Source organism: Cavia porcellus, unplaced genomic scaffold (assembly GCF_034190915.1).
Source record: "Cavia porcellus strain 051 isolate PalLab524CR breed Dunkin Hartley unplaced genomic scaffold, mCavPor4.1 scaffold_5, whole genome shotgun sequence".
Classification (NCBI taxonomy): domain Eukaryota; kingdom Metazoa; phylum Chordata; class Mammalia; order Rodentia; family Caviidae; genus Cavia; species Cavia porcellus.
In genome coordinates, this window is record NW_026947488.1 from 31,221,381 (window position 1) to 31,238,617 (window position 17,237).

Genomic DNA, 17,237 nt, shown 5'->3' on the forward strand with positions numbered 1-17,237 from the left:
ACATTAAGAAGAAATTACAAAAGCCTGCAGATGGAGGTGGTGGGTTGGATGCACGTGTGTGATGCACGTGTGTGTAGATGAAGGCAGGAGGAGGGGAAATGAAGCCAGGCCTGGCTTTGCAGAGAATGCTACTCTTCTGGCTATTACACACTGTGACTGGGACAGAGGAAGGAGCTTGGAGTGTGATGTTTGATACCATCCTGAAATTCCACTAGGAGAGAAGTTGACAAAAGTGTGGAAGAACCCAGGCATTTACCAGCCAGTTTATGCTCATTAGAGCATTTAGTGCCCCCAGCAGTGCTGAAAGAAGGTTGTGATAGTGTCTCATTTGTTTTTTAAAATCCACTTGTTATTGGGGTTTGCATATGTTTGAGGGGAAGATACTTTGTTTTTCTTTTTGATATCCATGAAGTGAGGGACAAATAAGTAACCACCACAGAGCGCTGTTCTCGGAACTGAATGGAAAGTAGTGCGTAGACCGTTTAGTGCTAGGCCTAACTCTTAGTAACAGACAAAGGAGAAAACAAATCTGATTGGCACGAATCATCTCCATGGAAACTGAGGCTCTAGAGCTGGGCTATGGATTGCCTCCTCTGCTCCCAGGCAGCAGCACTGTGTGGTCACTGTGGTGTCTCACTTACCTTTGGTAAGAATTTGTACCCCTTGAGGCACACTGGATTTGCTAAGGAGTTTAAACCTGTTTTGTTCCTTCCTGCCATGCCCTTTCTATGTCAGACAGGATGAGAGGCTTTTGCCACACCAAAATGATAGTTGCTCTACCAAGGCTTAGAAATTATGTAAGAACTTCTGTTTTAGGACTTGACAGTTCTTAAATCAGGGCTGAGTTCTGTAAGTAAACATATATCTGGGTGATTTTAGAGGCCTTCCACCTGTGTCACTCTCAGTTCATCTGATTGAAAGGGAATGGGTGTTACATTTCTCCCCACCAGCTTGGGCAGGGAAGTGACAGAACCCCCAGGTTCTGTGTACCACATAGGAACCTGATCTGTGCCGGTTTATATGAGCAACAAGTCGTAGAGCTTCCAAGCCATTGAAGTAGTTATGCTTCTTAACTGTGGAACTCTTTCTTCATACATAGCATTCTTCAGGATTGACATACTGTGCTAGTAAGAGTGGAGTTGGTCTGGTGAGACGAATCAGTGCAGGAATAGAGGTCCTGTGCCTCATCCATCTTGTTTCTCCATATCCTCCTTGTTATTTTATGGTGATACATAAAAGTATTTTTAAATTCAACTTTTTATTTTGAGATCCTGTAATTACAGACTCAACTTGCAGTTGTAAGAAATACTAGACTGTTAGCTACTTTCCTGTCATTGTTGAGTCAAAATACCTAACAACCAAAGCTCAGGAAGGAAAGGTTTATTTATTTCACAGTTTGCAGAGGTTCCAGTTCTTAATTGGCTGACTCTAAGGTAGCGTGACATGGCAGAGGGGCAACTGTTTATGGTACCTGGAATGGCAGAAGACAGCAAAAGCATCAAGAACAAACGGAGAGAAGCAAACCTCTTTTCTGTCCTTATTGTATGCAGGCTACTTTCCCTTGGGCACATGTAGTACTCACATCCCAGCACTAGACAGTGAACCAGTCACAAAGTAGATTCAGCCACCCACTAAGCCTAGCCCCCTATGAATGCTTGAGGGTTTGGGGGAACATCCAGACAAACCAGACCTTTTTTGGCCTTTGTATATTTAACTCCAAAGGTACCATTATACAAAACTATACTACAACATTACAACCAGTTACTAACTTAGATGTAATTATACATCTGAGTTGTGTGTATTAATAGTTTGTATCTCATGTTGGCTCTGTAGTATTTTCATAGTACGTATGTCCCACTGTTGAACTATTTACTAGTCAAAGGACATTTGGGGTGTTTCTAGATCTTGACTTCTATCAATAAAGGTGCTGTAAACATTCATACACAAGTTTTTGTGTGATCTTAATTTTCATTTATCCAGAGTACAATGACAATTTCATATTTAGTTTTATAAGAAAGTAAAATGTTTTTACCACTTTGTACCTGCCACTAGTTATGAGTGATTGTTTTTCTGCATCTTATATTATTAGTATAATATAGTAATTATTAAATATTATTAGTATAATAATTATTAAATATTATTAGTATAATAGAGTAATTAAATTTTTCTTGTTCTGTTAGATGTATAGTGATATCTTATCATGGTTTTAATTTCCATTGCCATAAAATATCTAGTGAGTTTTTTGGTAGATTTCCTTGGGAATTTCAAAGTAAATCATTATGTCACAGGCAAATAAAGACAGTTTTATTCCTTTTTTTTTTTTTTTTTTTTTTGGTCTTTTTGACACAGGTTCTCACTATGTAGTTCAGTTTGTAACCAGACTGGTCTCAAACTCACAACACTCGTGCCTCAGCCTCCCAAGTACTGGGATTCAGGCATGTACTACCATGCCCGATTTGTTCCTTACTTTTTGATGTCTATGTTTCTTGTCTTCTTGTGCTGCCTCTGAGTTCCAATATTACGTTAAATAAGCATGATGTGAGACTTGCTTGTTCCAGTTATCAAAGACAAACTATTGTCTTACCATGAAATATATTTATATATTTTTTTTGTTGATACTTTTATTACGCTGAGGAAGTTCTCAATTCTTACTTCCCTCTATTGTTAGTTTTTGTAAATTTTTTAAATCATAAATATTTACCATATTGGATTTTGTTAAATATTCTTTTTCTGTATCAATTGATATAATCATCGGGGTTTTTTCCTTAGTTTATTGATATATATTATATTGATTTGTAAATATTAGAACAGCCTTGCATATCTAGGCTAAATCCTACTTGGTTGTGGTTTTTCAAGACAAGGTCTCACTATGTAGTTCAAGCTAGCTTGAATTTACTGTGAGGCCCAGGGTGGCTTCAAACTGAAAAGGATCCTTCTACCTTAGCCTTCCTCATTCTAGAAATGTAAGCATGAACCACCATGCCCAGCTTTATTCATTGTTTATACATTTTTTTATTCAGACATTTTTATTTATATATTTTGTACATTTATACAAATTGCTTATACATGTTATTCAATTAATATTTCACTGAAAGTTTTAGAAATGTTCAGATTATATATTTATATAATCAGATTATATATTTGACTGAGTTGTAGTTTATGGTTTTTTAAACAATTAATTGTTGAATGCTAAGTCATTCTTAGCATTCTCTTACTATTGTAGAATTTCTAAGAAACTGGAAAGACCAACAGGGATTTTTTTGGGGAGGACTTTAATAATGCACCCTCCCAGCCACTAGGTGCTTAAAACTAGTCTGGGCTCTGAACCAAGGAGAAGTTCCCTTTTATACAATTAGTGACATGAAACAAGTGGAGATACAGAAGGAAAACAAAGGCAGTTAGTCATCCCAACAGCTAACTCTATTTTAGCCTTGGGAAAAAAACATCCTGTGCATCTCAGAATGTTAGGATGCTGTGAAGCTTGTTTATAACCCCATTTGTTAGTTTGATTAATGTTGGTACCCAGTATTCCCTCTCTAAGAGAAGAGATTCCCATGAGAGAACTACCTGAAAGTTTCTCCCTTATCAGTGAGAAAAGCACAGGACCTAGTTAGAAAACACAAGTCCACTTTTCTGAGGGAGAGGCTGCCCGAAGAGTTGCTTTCCTGAACTGGGAAGGTTTTACAGAGTTCTGAGTTCTGCTTTACTATGGATTCAGTAGTTACAAATCTTTTGTCTTTTTTCTTTCCCTATTTGTCAATCTTACTAGAGATTTTTGGATCCATTTTTTTAAGGACTAGCTTTTTGTTCCCTTAGTTTCCTCTATTTTCCTTTTCTTAACATTATTGATTTTTGCTCTTATTTCCCCACTGTACTTGCTTCAAGTTTGTTTGCTTCTTTTTTTGCTAGGTTCTTGAGGTCAGAGTTTTGATGATTTGAGATCTTCTTTCCACATATAAGCATTCAGCGCTATTAAGTTTCTTCTGGACAGTGGTTTAGCTGTATTCCACATATTCTAATAAGTGAATTTTTTTAATTTAGTACTGTACAATTTTTTCAGAACTTCCTCCTTGATCCTTGCATTAACTAGAAATGTGTTGATATTTTCAAGGACTTCCTTTCTGTTTTGATTCCTAGTATGACTCCATGTGGTCAGGGAACATTCTGTATGATTTTACTGTGAAGTTTGCTTTATAGCCCATGATATGACTCATTTACCAGATTTTTAGAGTCCTGACCACTACCTGTTGCTCAGCTATACCTCATATTGTTCATCTCCCACAAGTAGAGGAAATAGGCCCTGGCAGGATGAGACAAATAGTAGGGTCATCTTCTGAGGATCCCTGGATTATTGATAGAACTGACCTTGAGCCCTGGAACCCTGCCTACCCTGACCAGGAACCTGGTTCATCCTCCCAATGGAGCGTTTGTTTTCCATGACCCTTCCCATGACACGTGATGAGCACACAATGGAGCTGAGGGAGGGTTGGGGACAGAGGAGCAGCCAGTCCAGCCCTGTGCCCCTACACCCTTACCTCTTTCTAATGGGGTGGTAAATGAAAAGGGGCAACTCAGATGCCTAAGAAGCTCAGGCCCAAATCAAGGAGACAGCGCCGAGCAGTTGTCCCCCATCACCTAAGTCCACCACTGGATGGCCCATTGCCACCCTTGCAGACAGGCCAAGCTCAGTCTGAGAAACGTCAGGGCCACTGCCCAGGTTGCCGCTGCCCAGGTCGCCGCCGCCAGAATACTGTATCCATGGTTGACAGCCAACAGCAAACTGTTGATTCCCCATCTACCTCCTATAGGACCTATAAGAACAGTGAGGAGCTTCGGTCTCGCATCATATCTGGAATCATCACACCTATCCATGAGCAGTGGAACAAGGCCAGTGAAAGCAGTCCCCATCGGGAATTCCCTCCTGCCACCGCCAGAGAGGTAGACCCTCTCCGGATTCCTCCACACCACCCACACAACAGCCGGCAGCCTCCCTGGTAAGTACAGAGAGCCCAAGTGGGCAGCCCATGCTTCTGCAGCACCCCCATATCCATTCCACATCTTGCCACTTGGTTCCTTCCTGGCCCCCAGGTGTCTTCAATAGAATCACCAAGCTTTTGGTATGTGGCAAGAGAAAATGGGGGCATAGGTGGATCAGTGAGTTTTTCTCTGCTTCTAGTCACCCTGTCTACCCAGCATCTCAGGCTGCCTGCCTCCTTTCCCAGGGCCAGTTCTCTGGGGCTGTGTACAGTAGTGTAGAGTTGCTGTCTGGGTGACTCACAGTAACTGGTAGAGTGCTCTGGCTGTCCAAGGTTTTTGCTGTTGTTCAGGACGGCAACATTAGGACTGGAAGATTCTGCACTGGAGGAAGGAACAAAGACCAAAAACCTTAGTCTGTAGTTGAGATAACATATGCCAGTGTGAGGCCCATGATACAGTGGTAAATGTGAAGTTGACAGAATTAGAAAGAAGGGTTCACTGTGTGTCATACATAAGCACTCAGTAAAGTTAATTACCACTTTATTTGGCTTGCAGTTACATGCTTTTGGTTAGTAAAAATAGAGAAAACTTATTGTAAGTAATAATTGTCAATTCTATTTGGCAAAATCTTTAAAAATTTGGGTCCCGTAGATAACATTGAGAACAATAAAAAGTGATTGGAAAAGTTGAGAACAGAGCTAAGATACCCTAAGGTTACCAGTCACTATACGGAGGCAGAATCAGGGCTGGCATTCAGGTGTCCTTACTCCCTTTGAAATGCCTTCCTGTGGTATAATCAGAGTACGCCTAACCCTAGACAGTGGTCAAATTGAGGACTTTTAGACATGAAATAAATTACCCCATGCCCAAACAGTGAGGTTTGATGATCCAAGCAGCAGAAACTACCTCTCCTCATTCCCATAGGACACAGAACTGTGTCTCATCTCTCACCTTCCATATTTACATTTTACCTGAAAACCTCCAAATGCAAAATGAATTTGGAGCATCTGCCCTGGCACATAAAGAGATTTGTTTTCCTAAGTGCAGTGTCCTGTGTCAGGGAGAATGAGCTATTCACTTCACACCGGGTGTGTCTGCATGAGGAATAGAGCTAGAGAGGGCAGTGCATTGCAGGGAGGGTTGGAGGTAGACAGTGGGTCTGTCCTGTTCCTGAAATGACTAGGAAACAGTCACTAAAAGCAACCTATCTGTAGGTGAAGGCTTGTGTTCTTGTTTGTTTGTAGGACTTTTTATTTGGTCTTCTTTTAAGCCTAACTTTTTACTATTTTCATTATAAGTCTAACCAACTTCCCTTTGTTCCTTAGATAGTCAGGGAACTGTCTGCCCCAGATACCGTACCTTGTTTTGAAAAAATGAATTTTTCCTATGCTTAACCAGCTTCACTGAAAATAAATCTTGAAGTAATCATTCTTATTTGGAATTTTAAATTCATTTTTTGATCCTGATCATTGTGTGTTTCTATGTATAGATTCATAGAGACATAGAGATTCTGTGTCTCTATTTTTAAAATGCTCCAAAGGTTTGTCTTCTGCATTCTTTTTAAATTTCATAGTTGGGCAGCATGGCACATGCCTATAATCCCAGCACTTGGGAGGCAGAGGCAGAAGGATCTTTGCAATTTGAGGTCAGTCTGGGATACATAGTGAGTTCAAGGAACTACTTAGAGAGACCCTTCCCAAATAAATAAATAAACAATTTATATCTTTATAATACTCATAAGCTAACTTAAATCAAATTATAAGGCAGGTACCCTGGGAAAGGTGTGTAGAACATACATGTGTTAATTTTCTGTTGCTACATAACGAAATGGTACAGCCTTACTAGCTTAAAATTATATCCACTTTTTTCATAGTTGTTCAGGTCAGTAGTAGTATATATTCAGCTGGACTCTGCCCAGGATATCGTAAGACCAAAGCCAAAGTTTCAGCAGGTATAAAATCTTTTCTGAAGACTCTAGCAAACAATTTACTTCCAAGTTCATTTGGATCACTGGCAGAATTCATTTCATTCAGTTCAAATCACATTTGTCCCCCTGAGCTTCATAAGACCTCTCACATTTCATGTGCTGTCTTCTACCTTCAGAGCCAGTATGTTGTTTTAAGACGTCCTGATATCCCAGCCCCCTCTTTAGCCTTCCTCTTCTGCCACCAGGCTGAGAAAGTTCACTGTTACAGTTTCTAGGTAGTCATTTCTTTTTGAGGTCAGCTGTGCCATATAACAAAGCAATCACAAGTGCTTTCACATCACTTCAGCAGGTTCAAGGGATTAGTAGATGTGGAATCTTGAGAAGGTCCAAATTCTGCCTATTAAAGTCTACCCTCTGTCCTCTCAAATGCAAATACATCTCCTCCTCCAAGATCCCCAAGAGTTAGCTCACTGTTGTGTCAACTCAGTTGAAAATCTTATCTACATTTTATTAATGTAAAGGAGCCAAATCTCATCATCAAAATCAGGTACAATGAGCCTCCTGAAGCAAAATTTCTTCGTGCTAGTTGACCAAGAAAGTAAGTTATCTGCTCCTACTGCTGCCATCATATAGCCATGACATTATTTATGGTTACACATTTGAACACCCATGTCAGAAACAGTATCAGTACCTGCAGTGGAAGATGAAGTAAATTTTAAAATTTCACTTTACCTAAGTGTTATTTCTTGCCTATTAAAAAAGTTAATAGCAACTAGGGAAGAGGTCAGGACAAGAGAATGAGGAAGGCAAAAATGATCAAAATGTATTATATGTATGTATCTGTCTACCAAAATGAAACTGATTAATCTGTATAACCAGTATGTAGTAATTAGGGAATAAAATACTTATACATTCTATTTTTAAAAAACGTTAGTAGCAAAGATAACTTGAGAAATGGAATCCTACCTACAGGAAATCATTAAAATTATAGTTATAGTTGAAATTATAATGGAATAAAAATATGCTTATGAAAGAAGACTAGGAGAGAGTAGCAAAATAATCATTATGCTAGAATCAAATTAAGGTAATGTTTGTATTTTCTGAATGATTTATAAATTTTTTCTGCATAATTTATGTATCTTTCTTCTAAGAATCTTTGGTTGTTTAACCTACATGCAGTATTTCTGAGCCCTACTGACCCCTGGCTTGCCTTCAAACTCAGGATATCCCGAGTAGAAAGGAGGAAAAGATGATTTCCCTGCGTCTCAGGATGCTATGGCAGATGCTGTACTTGTACACTTACTCTTCTCCAGTTATAAGCATTTCCACTTCCTGATCACACTTTTCCATAGGTGGCAGAACAAGATAAAAAACGTAGACCACTATAATTTCAGAGCTAATCTTTAACATTGATTAGGAAGGAGCCTAAAAGGTTGTAATCCCCAAACCAGTGATGTGAGAATATCTGGAAGATGAGAAACTGCATTCTCAGATCCCACCTGTGATCTTCTGAATTCGAATTCACATTTTAGCAAGGTAGCCCTTCCTTGGATTCATGTGCTCATGAGAATTTGAGTAGCAGTGCTAGCTGAGTCAATGCTGCAAGATAAGGGATCCGGATATAACTCAGGTCATCACTACTGGTCACCCATGAAACCTCAGTCACTATGCCTAGAGAAACCTACAATGCAAGCAGAGTGTTGTGCTTGCCCCTGGTAATATCTGTAGTTTCAGACCAGCAGCCATATTATGGTCTGCACTGGTTAAAGTGAATCTGGTCTTCAGTAAGCACAGCCTATCCCAACTTTCATGTAAAATGTTTGAGATATCTGTTTGAAAAGGTCTCAGACAGGAAGCAGGAGAATACCAGAGCTAGAAGTACCACCAAGCAGGCAGTGAACTCGACATTGTTCCGCTCCAACATCCTCTAGTCTAAACTTAAGGATAAGGCAGGAGGTATTGACATGGCAGGAGAGTGCTCCTAGACAAACCGCACTTCAGGCTAACAGTATATGAAGAGGTTGGTTAGCTAATGTCCAGAGAGACGAGGGAAAGCCTCCTATGTTTGTTTTCCTTTTCCTCAGCCTATGGTAATGTACAAACACTGCTTATAAGGGACTCAAGACCTCCTTTCCAGTATAGTCTCAAGAGCAACCTACTGTTGGTGGGGTTTTTTATATGTTTTTTGTTTTTGTTTTTCCCTCCATGTATCCTCATCCCACTTGATTCCAGACAGAAGTAATCATGGGTTATACACAGAAGGTCCAGCTTTCTGACAAAGAACCAAAAATGGGACTACCACCAACAACATGCCCCCAGAGAAATAGAAAATACCAAAGAGATTATAGAGAGGGAAGGGCTCAGAAGGAATCCCAGGAAGTTGTACAAGGAAATCTGGTCTTACTAAAAAGCTGTGGAGGAGAAAATATACATAAGTGGATCTGACCCTAAATACTGTTACCAAACATTAAGAGTGGAACTACACGATAGCTCACTGTCCAAGTCTCAGATTGGGCACTGGATAGCACATACATGGTACAGTTCCTAGTACTGCACAAGGCCTTTACAAAGCAGAACTGACTTTGAAACCAGAACTTGGAGTTCAGACTCAACTGGGTTGATTACCTGCTAAAACAAAAAACCAGTATTCTCCATAAGCTTCACAACAAAATGTTCCACATGTCTGGAATAACCTCCAAAAAACTGGACATAAAAGAATCAAGAAAATTTCAGCTTACACAAAAGACAGCTAATGCACACCAATACCAAGTTGACATAGATGTTGGAATCATCTTGACAAAGACCTTAACTATTATAAAAATAGTACAAGAAGCAAGGGCAAACTTTGAAATAAATTGAATAACAGAACATCTCAGAAAATAAACAGAAGATGTGAAAAACTAAATGGAAATTCATTCAACCAGGTGTTAATCAAAATTGACACCTAACCTACTGAATCAGTAGTAGAATTATTTGAAGAGTCGGTAATAGATAGATCAATAGAAATTACTCAACTGAACAACAGAGAGAAAAGATTTAGAAATAGTCTCAGGAACCTGTGGATCAGTTATAAAAAAAAAAAATCTAACACCGGGGCTATGGGAGCCCATGAAAGAAGAAAAAATACAATATAGAAGAAATACTTAAATATGGCTGACTTTTTCTATTTGGTAAATAAAATCAACCAAGAGATCCAGAACACTTAGGAATGGTCTGGGGACTCGTGGCACAGTGCCTGCCTGGCAAGTGCAAGTTCATGAGTTCCATTCCTGGTACAAAAAAAAAAAACTACTTGACAAATACTAAAGAAGTCCATGCCTAGACATATCATTAACTACCAACAGCTAAAGACAAAATAAGTATTGAATGCAGCTAGAAAAAAATGCATTGAGAAATAAGAATTTAACTGCATCTTTCTCATCAGAAACCACAGAGACCAAACAGAAGTAAAACAACATTCTTAAAGTATGAAGAAGAAAAAAATTGCCAACCCAGAATTCTACATCCAATGAATATTTCACCTTCATTTCTGAAGGATAGTAAGATTGTCTTAGTGAAATGATACTAAAAGAATCCAATGGATCTTCTTAAAAAGAATTAAAAGGAATATTCATCAGAGGAGAAGTGAAATGAGATAGAAACGTGTCATCAAATATAAAAGGAAGAGCAACAGAAATGGGGACTACTTGGGTAGAGGAGACTATTCTCTTGAGTTCTCTAAAATATGTTTTATCATTGAAAGCAAAAGTTATGACAGTGTATGGTAGAATTCTCAGTGCACTACAGTACATGACAGCTGTAACACAAAATGGGAAGAATTAAGGGGAATCCGTATGCATTGGTAAGGTTTTACTTTACACTTGAAATGATAAAATGTTATATCTAAGGAGACTGAAAAGTTACGTATAGTTAAATCTCTTGAGCAATCACTATAAAATCTGTATAAATAATAGTTAAAAAATTAAAGTTGAGTAATAGAAGAAACAGTAAAATGCTAACATATTAAAAATCACATTAAAGGTGAATAGCCTCAACATGTAAAATAATATGGATGAATTTTGGAGTTGGGCAGGTGTAGTGTGCCTCCTGTCTTTGCTATTTACAAATATCTGTAGCTGCTCTGAGCCTGTTTCCTGGCATCCTCATTTTTAAAACAGAGAAGATAATAAAACTTATTCAGGGCTGCCACAAACATGAAATAAAATAACATACATAAGGTGATCAACAGATCCATTTATTTAAAAATTAGGAAGCATAATACTTGCTCCTGTCTGCACAGTATCTTTGAAGAAAATACAAGAAACTGGTGTTATTTGTCTGATGGACTAGGGGACAAGCATAATAGCTTTTTTGACCATTAAAGATGCATATTTTTTGTCTTTAATTCCAAAATAAAAAGTGATCTGTAAAGCTAATGTTTCATAGGTTGGTGCCAGAACTCACTGGTGGCAGACCTAACCTGAAGTGGCAGGAAGCTCTTTATATCTTTAGCTATCCTACAAGTGTAAATATTCATGTATTTTGCAGAAATACTGGGGTATTGATTGTAGCAGGGTCTTGCTTGGAAGTGTTAAAATATATTGATGTACCTATCATATTTGGAAAGATGTACCCTTTACAAAATAAAATGAAAACTTCTTTTAAAAATTAAAGTTAAAATTAAATTTGACAAGTCTGACATAAAGCAACCTCCTGGTAAATGATGGTAGCTGCTGTTTGTCCGTTCTTTCAGGCATTTCCTGTCAACCAGTCTTTTTATGTCCAAAACTGTCGTCCATCATCTGAACAGCCCCTGTGTGTGCTACTGTTAGATTTTACATCTTAAAAGACTGAAGTACAGAGATTTTATGACAAGCCAGCTAGATAATCCCAAACCCAAAGTTGGAACATACTTCTGCCTCCTTGTCCTGAGACCTTTCTAAGTTTGCCAAGCCACATCCACTTCTGTGCTGAGGTGTTGTTTCATGTAAGACAAAAGGGTTATGCCTAAGGAGGGAACCCTGTGTGATGAAGGTCAACATCCAGCCCTTTAGTAGGACCACTTTTGCAGCAGGGACATCCTGCCCCAATGGGCGCAGCCTTTCTTTTTTCCTCAAGGGTTAGAATGGATTTCTCTTTCCTTCAGTTGATTACCAGATGATGGAGTGGGCCTTAAGTTGAGGGTCCCTGAATAGAAATGATTTTTCAATTCCCTGGAACCTTATTCAGTATGTCTAAGACTAATATTTAGCCACTGGAGCTATGGGAAGTTGGACTCTCTGGGCTCTTCATTTTAAATGAACTCTAAGCATGCACATAATGAGTTCCTAAAAGTGTTTTGTGTGTTACAGCAAACCTGTGTTGAGAGCGTATAGAATATGCTGTGACAATTTCGAGTATACAGATTGTTGGTCTGGACCTTGTAGCTGTCTTTCTATCCTTGTTCCTATTTCCTCTCCCTTCCAGAGAGAAAAATAGAAATGTCTGCCCAATGCAGGAGCAGTCAGGCTTTTCGTTCCCAGATATTTTATTTTATTTATTTTTTTTATTTTATTTTTATTTTTTTGTCTTTCTCATTTTTATCGGTACCAGGGATCAAGCTCACGACTGCCTGCTTGCAAGGCAGGCGCTTATGCCACTGAGCTAAATCTCCAGCCCCCCCCCCCCTTCCCAGGTATTTTAACAGACAATAGAAACCTTTATGTCTACTGCTCTGCCAGATCACTTCAAGGAGTTAGGTGAATGCTTACTGCACACACGTACCACTTGACCTGTCTTCAGAGGTCAGATGTTGTCAGCCTCTGGAAATGGTGACTTCTTGCTGCATGAACCATGGCTAAGGGTCAGAGGTCAGATGTTGGCAGCCTCTGGAAATGGTGACTTCTTGCTGCATGAACCATGGCTTAAGGGCGATAACCTAAGTCAGAAGAAATTTCCTTCCCTTGGCATCTTGGCCTTGTACACCACAATTGCAGTATCTTTTCTAGCCCATTTGGTGGAACTGTTTGAAGAAGTGCTTACTTTTGGATTTCTTCCCAGTTTGCTAATTAATGGCTTCTTACCTGTAAGCTCAGATTAGTTGCTACATATAAAGCTTTCCTAGTCTGGCAGGGCCTGCCTCTGCCCCAGAACTGTCAAGTTTGTGTTGCTTACCAGGGCTGCAAGCAGATTCCAAAGCACACACTTTAAAATACAAAATGTTGCTTATTTTATTGCATCTATATCCTTTATGAAAGTATAAAAAGGAAACTCCCCAGGAGTGACTATCACTGTTTACATTGCTAATATTTTTCTGGTATTTTATTCATACATATATGCCCTCAAATCTACACATAAACCCACATTTTTAGAATTGATTTCCCTAGGCTATTGGTAATCCTCCTCTTCCTACCCTTACACTAGAGCATGAATACTTACCACATCTAGTTGTAAAGCACTCTTAGACCATTGTTCCTGTTGTTTTTATGACTGTATATATGATTATACCACAATGTACCTATCTGTCTCCTTTTGGGCAGATTCCAGTTTCCCTGATACAAGTCTTTGTGGTATATTTTAATTTGATTTCTGTATACTTCGAAGATAGATAACTAGGCATAAAGTTATTGGTCAGAATATGAAGATACTTAAGATTTTTGAAAAATAATTATATCGTTTTCTGTGTATTTTTTCTTTTTTATTTTAAAAACAAAAAAGGTTAAAAGCAACACAGAACTTCAAAAAATGTAGGAAATTAACACTAGTTAATATAGTGCATATTGTTATCTTAAAAGTAATTGTTCAGATTACAAGATTTAGGCATGAAAAAAATGGTCAGTAAAAACACAAACTTCTTTTTGATGAACTTACAGAGATTAGTAGTATAGTTATCTATCTAATACACATATATAAATTATACCTAGACTTTTTTCTACTCCTTTGGCCCAGGCATTCTCAGTTAAGGAAAAGATTGGTTCCTGTAAAGAGAATCTCAAAGATTTGTAGCCTGTAGCTATCCAGTAGACTAGAATAAATAGATACACAGTGTAGAGTGGTCCTGAAACTCATACGAGCACTATAATGAACCAAGAAACTGAGAATATTGTTCTAGTGCATGTGACTTCATACCTCTACCTCACTCCACCTGGGAGACTTTAAATCTTAGCTTTGTGATTTTGATTTTGATTTTAGAGTCATATTTTTCTGATGTAAAAATTCTTGGTTCCTTTTTACAAAGTTTCAGAATTTGAGAAAGTTGTGAGTAGAATATAGAATATTCTTTATGCCTAGCTATTCTTCAGAATATCTGAACCACTGTTGATATTTTTACTTTCTATAGAACTGGGATTCTCCATGTTTTTAGCTTTTGTTCCACATACTTGCAATTGTAGTACAGTCAATGTTGATGTGCACAAGAACCACTGTGAAGTGTCCTTTGTGTTGTGTTCTCATGCAGGTATCTCCCCTGTCCCCATGCTTGGGAGTGCATTTGTGACCCCACAGGTGTCAGATTTGGTGCCCTGGGACTTGAAGTAATTGTCCCTTATTTGTTTCAGGTCTGATCCCCTGGGCCCCTTTGCTGTCGGGGGAGAAGACCTAGACCCCTTTGGGTGAGTATTGTTGGAGAGGTGGCACCTGTGGCTTTCAACCCTAGCTCATCTTCTAATTTTAGAGCTTTCGTCAGAGGAGGCAGGTGTTTTGAGCAGCTGGGAAGTCACTGTCACTTTCTGTATTCTGCCATACTCAGAGCAGTGCAGAAGGGCACTCAGTACTGGAGGGGACTGGGCACACCCAGCAAGCAGCTTTAGTGTCATTTCTCAGTCCCCCATACCTCATCAAAGATGGGAGTCTCCCTGGATGGAAGGATATGCGTAAAGTTTTACTGACGTGCTGCTTAAAAGAGCACGTGAGGTTGAATGACAGACATAAGGCGACTCAAAGGTTACCTCACTTGGTTAAGATTCTCAGAGCCCTTTTAGTCTCTATGACAGCTGTCTTGCACCCAGCAAAGTTGTTACACAGCCTTAGCTGTGGTGTCTGATGTCTGAATGATTTAAATTTGTTTTAACCTCTGCTACAAAGTGACCCCAACATTTATCATCTCATTTTTAGCCAGTGGAGAAATCACTTGTTTGCATTGCAATTCAAATATTAGGAAAATATCAGCTTATTCATCCTGGTTTGAGCACATGAGGTTGCAGAACTCTGTGAAGGACAGGGGTCGTCAGGAGCCCAACTTGACAGCCCAGAAAATGTCTAAACTGCCCTGAAGCCCTGAGGACAGTGGAAGAACTAGCCTGCTGAGTCGTTTCCATGCTATTTTTAGTCTTTAGGCCTAAAGTAGTATCCCACAGAGCCAGAACCTGTGACAGTTCACATTGACTCTGGTCAGTTGTAGCCCCTGTTCTTGATCAGAACTGGTATTCTAGAAGTTTTTAGTTTTTGTTCCACATAATTGCCATTATAATATAGTCAGTGTTGATCTGTACCAAGGACCACTGTGAAACATGCTTGTTTTATATTCCTTGCATATAGCATGTGGCAGAGATCTCAATTTTGTAGACTTGGGGAGCCTTACAAAACCCAAAGTACACAGGTCTCTCACCAGTGAAGGGATTCTGTGCATATTCTTGTTCCTCATTTTCTGCTGGCGGTCTGCTTGGACCATCCAGAGTAGACTTCCGGGTCATTATGAGTCCTTTCCCACCTTGCTCAACAATTCTGCAAGGGCAGTCCATACAGTAGCTGCTTATCCATCTTCTTTCTTGCCTCAGGTTCCGGAGAGGTGGCATGATTGTGGACCCCCTGAGATCTGGCTTCCCAAGAGCACTTATTGATCCATCCTCAGGTCTCCCAAACCGGCTTCCTCCAGGTGCAGTTCCTCCAGGAGCTCGATTTGACCCCTTTGGACCCATTGGGACCAGCCCCTCTGGGTAGGTATCCGGTCAGGTGACTGAAAAGTGGAACTTGATAACAGCTCAGCTTATCTTGGCATTGCAGCAGCAGAGGTCTCTGATATGTGGTGCAGAGCTGCATAGCCACCACCTCTGGCTGTTTAGAGAGAGGAGCTGCTTCTGGACCCTGCCTGTGTCTCCCTAGAGCCTTCCAAAAGCTCCCTATCCCTTCAGTTCTCCTTCCTCCAATTCCCCTCAAGATAAGAGAGAGAGGAACTAGCACAGAGTTAAGAATGTGTCAGAAGCCTATTGCATCTATATCGGTAGTAGATAGTACTGTCCATATCTTATAGATGTGAAAATTGAGACCCCAAGCATTAGCTAACTTAGCCAATGTGTGAAAGTCAGGATTCAAACTCAGGCATTCTGTCTGTATAGTGTGTGACTGAAAGCTCCACAAGCCATTGTGCCATTCCAGAGAATAGACTTCCTCATGTAGAGTCATGACTACCAATATGCCTTGCCTCCCATCACTCCAGCTCACCAGCCCTTTCTTCCATTCCAGACCCAACCCAGACCATCTCCCTCCGCCGGGCTTTGATGACATGTACCTGTGAAGGTTTCAAGAATGTAACATCCCAGTCTTCCCTCTACTCCTGTAGCTGCCACCACTGGCCCCACCAGCAGCCATGTTTTTGTAGGCTGGGGGTGACTCTGCCCATGTGTTTGCAGGCCAGCTGGGATTGCCTCCTCACCCATTCTCCAAGGCAAGGCACCTGCTGCAGTCTTCCACCTGGCTCTCATAAGTCACAAAGAGAAGTCAGTGTGTGTCTCACCACCAGCTCCTCCCTGGTTCTTATGGGAGACTCCAGCAACGCACACTCTCCACCCAGTACAGCCCCAGTTGCAGCGCTATAAGAACAGAACGCATTTTGGATGTTATTATTAAGAACCAAATGTCAATACAAAATTCACGTTGCCAGTTTCCCACTTTTTTTCTTTGTTAACAACTCCTCCCAGTTAAGTAACCTCAAAGTTTGAGTCTTTGTTGGACTAAATTAGTCTTTTTCTGTTCAGATTCCATTCTTGTTTCTCAGATCTTCCTTGTGTAAGTTGCCATTACTCCCTCCATCACTAAAATGGGCCCTGGTCATGCTATGTAGATAGAAATGTGTGACTGGAAATGCCACAGGCCACACAGTGACTTTCACCTAGATAGGCACACTGTTAAAAAACTGCAGTATTGTGATGAGGGCAAAATACCTGAATAGCTACCATTCTGGACCATCCATGCTATGCTCTGGGACCATCTGTGCCTCGGCAGCACTGGCCAATAAGCAGAGGAATAAAACAGGGCAGACCTGGAGCCTGATCTCACTTTTTACCCATAACTTGCTGAACAACCCATAAGTAAATCAGAGGAAATGGGAGTTGCCTTTCAGGCTCTGAAATACTTGGACCTCTTCCCATGGAAGGCAATA

At 39.9% G+C, this 17,237-nt stretch overlaps 1 protein-coding gene across 2 annotated transcripts in view; it reads left to right on the top strand.

Annotated features, from left to right (window-relative positions):
- The window catches only part of Psmf1 (proteasome inhibitor subunit 1), a 31,501-nt gene extending 14,760 nt beyond the window's left edge, over positions 1–16,741 (top strand). For both annotated transcript variants that reach the window (XM_003476328.5, XM_063248579.1), the window contains 4 exons: positions 4,809–4,994; positions 14,419–14,472; positions 15,637–15,795; positions 16,322–16,741. In XM_003476328.5, coding sequence (XP_003476376.1) covers positions 4,809–4,994; positions 14,419–14,472; positions 15,637–15,795; positions 16,322–16,373 — 451 coding nt within the window. In that variant the 3' untranslated portion in view covers positions 16,374–16,741. The remainder of the gene's footprint in view (positions 1–4,808; positions 4,995–14,418; positions 14,473–15,636; positions 15,796–16,321) is intronic.
- Positions 16,742–17,237: the final 496 nt, after the last annotated feature.